Source organism: Cydia splendana, chromosome 7 (assembly GCF_910591565.1).
Source record: "Cydia splendana chromosome 7, ilCydSple1.2, whole genome shotgun sequence".
NCBI lineage: Eukaryota > Metazoa > Arthropoda > Insecta > Lepidoptera > Tortricidae > Cydia > Cydia splendana.
This window is the reverse complement of record NC_085966.1, coordinates 19,643,993-19,650,300: the sequence shown is the minus strand read 5'-3', so window position 1 is coordinate 19,650,300 and position 6,308 is coordinate 19,643,993. Positions and strand designations below refer to the sequence as shown.

Sequence of the window (6,308 nt, the reverse complement as noted above, 5' to 3'; positions counted from 1 at the left end):
AGTTATGAAATGTAATTTTTGTACACTATCTGTGGCATTATCCATAGACATTGTGTTTGACATCTGTCAAATTGACATTTGGATTCCATTATCACATCACATTTTATTATTTATTAATTGCGTAATAATTTGCACTATTTGTGGTTAACTTGAACTGCGTCTAATTAAATAATACTGAATAATTCATATATCGATCAAAACTTTGTCAAGTGTAATGAAGTGCTATTCATGACACGAAGGTTAAATTAGAAACCTACATGATAAGTGATAATGGCTGTAATGTAACTGTAAACAATATTAATTAATTACTGTCTTTTTAAGAGAAATAGTCGTCGACCATGTATTCGAGGTGCGGTAGTAGTGGTTCTATCCAGAACATGCATCAGACGCCGTCGTCATCCAATCATAATTCAGGTAAATAAAACATCAAAACAATGTTTAACCTTGTGTGCCTTGTGCGTGTTTCTTAATAAATGTTTTTTCAGACGATGACGATGACAGCGGCGACAACAAAGCTTCCGCGCTCAGTTTCAAGGAGAGAAGAAGAGAAGCCCACACTCAGGTCACCATCAAGTCTTTAAACTTTACTTATTCTTAACCTTTTAACCGTCATAGATTTTTTATGCTTCGTGCTTACGTGTTACACGAAGTTTTGTCTCATTTATCAGAACGCGGCGAAATGAGCCCGATTTTGTATGTCTTTTAAGAGTCTTGTCAGTTTACGGCAGTTAAAAGGTTAATAGATTTTAAGCAACTGCTAAAACAAAATTGTTGATGTTTCCAGGCCGAGCAGAAGAGAAGGGATGCCATAAAGAAGGGTTACGACTCCCTGCAGGAGCTGGTGCCCACCTGCCAGCAGACAGATGCTTCTGGATACAAACCCAGTAAAGCTGCAGTAAGTTAATCTGGTATATACTAGCCAGCCAAATCATAGTCTTTATGAAAAAACAAAATGATTTTGTTAGGTACAGTTGACATCAGATATATCGGAGTGGTCAAGGCGCTCACAAAAACCTGAACACGCCTCTATTCATTACAGTGTGTGTTCAGATATTGTGTACACCTTGGCTGCTTCAATATATCTGATTGTGACTGTACCATGAAGTTAGTATGGTGACATTAACATTATAATAAATCAACCTCCTTTGAACTTGTCCTGCCCAATGTTCTCATCGTATTTCTGTTTGGGTCGTATTCCACCTGTCTACAACAACATGGTTTCTATGTCAGTGGGGTTTTAAATGCAAAAATATATTCCTGCCTTCAAAATAAACTGTTTCTTTATTCCTGCAATAGTATTTTACACAACAAATCATCCAAAAATATTATACTGACGATGTTGAATAAATGTACAGTAGAGTCCGGTTATAACGACGCCCAAGGGACCGCTGATATTACGTCATACTAACCGGACGTCGCACTAAACGAACTGCCAATTTTAATATATTTTTTGAATCAAAATAATTACATCATTTTCTATTTATTAATACTTTAAGCGACAATCAAAGAAAAAAAAAACATTTCAACTAAAATATTTATTTACGTTAGTATTACAACACTTTGTCTTAAATGCAGAGACTTGTGTGTTTAGAAGAAGCCACTTTTGTAGGTATAGGTACGCGTACTCACTCATCATCCGCAAATTACTCGACCCCGTAAAATAAAAAGTCGTAATTCTTAGGGATCTAATCAAGACGACAATCATACATCGACAATGAAAAAAATAAATAAGTTTTTTGTCAAACATTTCAATTTTGAGTCAACTTTTACTTTTGTTTCAACAAACAACTTATGCCTACTCAATTGAGACAATTCTTACAAGCCGAAACGTCACATGACTATTTCATCTTGCTGAGTATAGGCAAAGGGGGGAGGGAAGTTGGGTGCGCGGGACGAAGTAAGCTTCTTACCAACAATTTATTTGTAAAAACTACGTCGCTCGTCGTTGTAACCGGACTTGACGGACGGATTTTGTGTCAATTTCCGTCGTTAAAAGCGGTCGGTCGTTATAAGCGGAGTCGTAATAAACGGTAGTACTTTCATAGTAGCTAGTACTAAAACCAAACAAGTGCCTATACTTACGTCGCTATAAGCGGTTGGTTGTTATATGCGGAGTCGTACTAACCGGACTCTACTGTAGTTTCAGAGTCAAAAGGCTGAAATTTATTTTTTCATGATTTGTTGTGTAAGGTTGCAGGTGACTGAATCTTTTTTTTTTAATGTTTTCCTAATTTTTAAACAAATGTGTCCTAGGATGGCAGGCAAGTTTTAATAACATGTGTAATTTATTTGTGAAATGCTATTAAATTGGAAGCTGTAAATTAAAATTGCAACTTTTTCCCTTCAAGTGGTTTTGACCAAAATTTGTTACATTTGTGTTGGAAAGACATTCATTGTATTTAGATAGTCTCAACGTACCCTGTATAATGATGTCAATATTATTTTTAATGGGGAGCACTTGAATTATAGAGCCTCATTTAAGTTACAATCCTACAGTTTAACACATTCATTGCCACTAAGTGTTACGGGTTACGCTCGTAGCGCGTAGCCACGTCTTTGCCATACAGTGTACCCGACAGTCGGGTTCCTCAGGGACGGCCCAAGATATCACTATACCTTCAATTTCCATACCTAAAACTAGTTACCATTGTCTCTAACAGAATGGATAGAATATTTATTTCACAATCATAAAAAAAACAACAGGTTGCACTCCGGGAGTGCCGGCAGAAGTGAAAACTCAACGACATTGTAACTCAAAATATTAATAACAGCACCATCTAGTGCAAAATGTCTGCAGCACTATAACGCCATCTAGCGTTATTTCGTCGCATTACTTGAAACCCCTAAGCACATCACTGTGAGTACTACAGTTATATTATTACCAGTTTGAGGGAAATTCACTAGATGGCACAAGATAGAAAGAAAACACAATGACATTGTCCGTCACACGTGACGTCACGCAAGCGCCCTGCGCCGCCTAAACGAAACAGCTGGGTTAGGCATACGTTTTCGCCGCGCGGTAGAAAGAGAGGGTTACGCCTTACGCTGTCTCGCTCGAGTTTAACATTTTTTCCCCACCTCAAAAAGTGCACAGCGCCGCTAAAGAAATTTTCACTTCAATAAATACAGCATCTTTTTAATGGCCACATTCTGTTGCAGGTTCTTCAAAAATCAATAGACTACATACAATATCTGCTGCAGCAGAGACGTCGACAGGAGGACGAGCGGAACGCGCTCCGGAAGGACGTGGTAGCACTACGCATCATGCAAGCCAACTATGAGCAGATTGTGAAGGCGCAGCACTCTGTGCCGGGGCATAATGAGCAACGGCTTACTGACCAGGATAAGTTTCAAGTTGTAAGTACTGACAAATAGCTTTTTGCAATTGTTACTAATGAAATGAAATTTATGATAATGCAATAACTCAATCAACAATAAAGCAAAGAATCAGTACCTATGGGCTTTCAATATGGCGCTTGCCCCTGAGTACATATGAGTGCAGTAGTCACACTCAAAATAAATAAAAATAGTTTATTTATCAAAAAGTGAACCTACAGGATTTTCTTACCCTTACTAGTGCCGGTCTCGTTGAAAGTTGAAACAATATGTACTAATTTTTAATAACTTAAACATCTTCCTACGAATATTCCCAATCATATTCAAGTAAATTTTCAGAATTATTCCAAACTTTGAGTTTACACCAGGGTGCAGGGGTCTCACAACTTTTTATCCGAGGGCCAAGACCAGGCCTTAGGCTTCCCGCTTTCTTTTTATAAGCCGGCTTTGGCTTTCTCGCTTTCTTTCCGCGGGCCAAAAGGCTTAAATTTAGAGACCCCTGGTTTTTTCTAACCAGTTCCAAGTTAACAATGCCTTAAACAGTTTCAGGGTATAATGGACAAGCTATACGAGTCCTTCGAGTCGGTGCCGACGAACAACTTCGCGGAGTTCTCGGCGGGCGTGTTCAACTGGCTGGAGGAGTACTGCAAGCCGCAGTCTCTGCGGACCATGGTGCACGGTGTGCTGCGCGAGCAGAGCTACACACCATAGATGTAGTCAGGACGTCTTCAACTATGCTGGGGCCCCATCATTTATTTATTATGGGTATTCAAATATACTGTTACTGTCTGTTCTTCGGGACCCCCTGAGGATGGGGGCCCTGGGCACGGGCCCCGTCTGCCCTTATGGTAAAGACGGTACTGGATGTAGTGTATAATTGTTTTCCTGCGTATTTTCTCGGAAACGTTCGTATTTGTCATACTTCTTCAATCAACCTCAGTATTTTTTGTACCGAGACCGACTGAAATAGCAAGACACGTTCGTACGTTGCCGTGAAAATATGAAGGAAAATAATTATGCGCTACATATGTAGCGTGTTCACTCAAGCGAGTCAAGCGTCCTGTCTCACAGACTACACAGACAATATATGGAGTGTTTCTAAAGATCGAGAACACCACAAATTATTCTTGCAATTTTACTTGTAAAATGCTACGATTAGAGTGGCACAACTGAGTTATATTCCACACAATTTTACAACTACATACATCAGTTCATGTGCAACCCTAACTTCCTGACGACCCGCGTCCTACACATAAGGATAGGGATGCCTCCAAAATTTGCCTTCATTGCCACTCAATAGTATATTATCATCTTATTTGTGTTGTGAATTATAGAAAAATGTTATTGACAAATATTTTTTTATCTACATACCTACTAATACAAAATCAATTGTATACCTAGATATTGGTTTTACATATTATAATTTTTTAGACATAAGTATAATTTTCATTATTGTGATATATTTTCTTACTTCCTTTGTTTTTTTTTTGTTAGTGATTTTGTCATGTGAAACTTTGTTGCACAGGCTGCATCAATAGTAGGTAACATATTATGAAACAACGCGCAAAAAATATCTGCTATCTGCGAATTTCGACAGTTTGCGTTCAAAAGTTGATACTTTTTGCAAGCAATCGTATAATAATTCTATATACTTATTGAGTCGATATCTTTTTTGTTAAGCTGGTTAGATACTTTTGACGCATAGTCCGATACGCTACTTTTGATGCTGACTGTACCGAACTACGTTCGAACAATGTGTTCTGACATAAGTCATACTTTTAATATTAAGTTGTGTTATGGTGCGACCACACCGCTACTTAAAAACGGTGACGGTACGGAATCGCAGTAACGTACCCTTTTTATCGCGTGCTCTCCACACCGCTGTTCAAAACACGCCGACGGTGCGGACGAATCGCAGTGACGCGTCGTAAATATCACGATTTTATCGCATGCCCTCCTAGTAACACAGAAAAGTTTACGACACGTCACTGCGATTCCGCACCGTCAGCGTATTTTGAGCAGCAGTGTGGATGACACGCATAAACGATTCCGTACTGTCACCGTTTTTGCAGCGGTCTGGGGCCGATTGCATAACAAACTACAACTAATATTACAAGCGGAACTCCTTATTTAATAAGTGAAATTAGAAAAGGAGTTCCGCTTGTAATATTAGTTGTAGTTTGTTATGCAATCGGCCCCTGGTCGCACCTTTAAGCTCTGGTTTCCTAGGATAGCGGTGCCGTCATATAGCGGCCGTCTCCATATAAAATACTAATCATCCATATTTATTATTTAGCCGTATTATTTTGTATGGAGACGGCTGCTATATGACGGTACCGCTATCCTAGGAAATCAGAGCTTTAGGGAAAAATATACAGGAAAATAAAGGCACGCATTTTAAAAATATTAAAAAATTAACTACTTATTTAACACATTATAGACTAGCGGTGCCATATAATATATGGTACCATATTTAGTATGGAAAAATTATAAATCTTTAAATGACCTAAAATGACTTCAAGAACAATGCACTAGAAAGTTTTACAATTCTGATGCCTAAAAAAACTCGGGCCATAATGGGTTAACGAATTGGTTATTACTTACCTATATAAAAAACAGGAATTTTACAATATCGGTACCATATTTACTGACGACAATATTTAGTGCCTTATAGTTTGCATTATTATATCGATGTTATATGAAAATACACATTATGTTGATGATACATATTTCATTTTTTACCAACCCAATTTCCATCTGCTTATCTTGTGGATGTCATTGAAGACCAGTTTTTTAACGAGTTTTTTATTATTTTATTGTATGTACCTAGTTGCCTAGTTGAATCAAACTTTTATTGCTGTGTGTGCAGGTTGGCCCAAAAGAGAAAAGAAAATGCAGGAGACCCTGTTAGGAGGCAGTATTATAAATATGAACCACTATACGCTACATTATACATTTTTCATTAAAATTGT

At 38.0% G+C, this 6,308-nt stretch overlaps 1 protein-coding gene across 1 annotated transcript; it reads left to right on the top strand.

The window, feature by feature from the left end:
- Positions 1-70: 70 nt before the first annotated feature.
- Positions 71-6,061, top strand: LOC134792257 (max-like protein X). Its single transcript, XM_063763521.1, has 6 exons — positions 71-414; positions 486-562; positions 785-895; positions 3,160-3,357; positions 3,880-5,135; positions 5,552-6,061. Exons 1-5 carry the CDS (start codon positions 339-341, stop codon positions 4,045-4,047), a joined length of 630 nt encoding a protein of 209 aa, XP_063619591.1. The 5' UTR covers positions 71-338; the 3' UTR covers positions 4,048-5,135; positions 5,552-6,061.
- Positions 6,062-6,308: the final 247 nt, after the last annotated feature.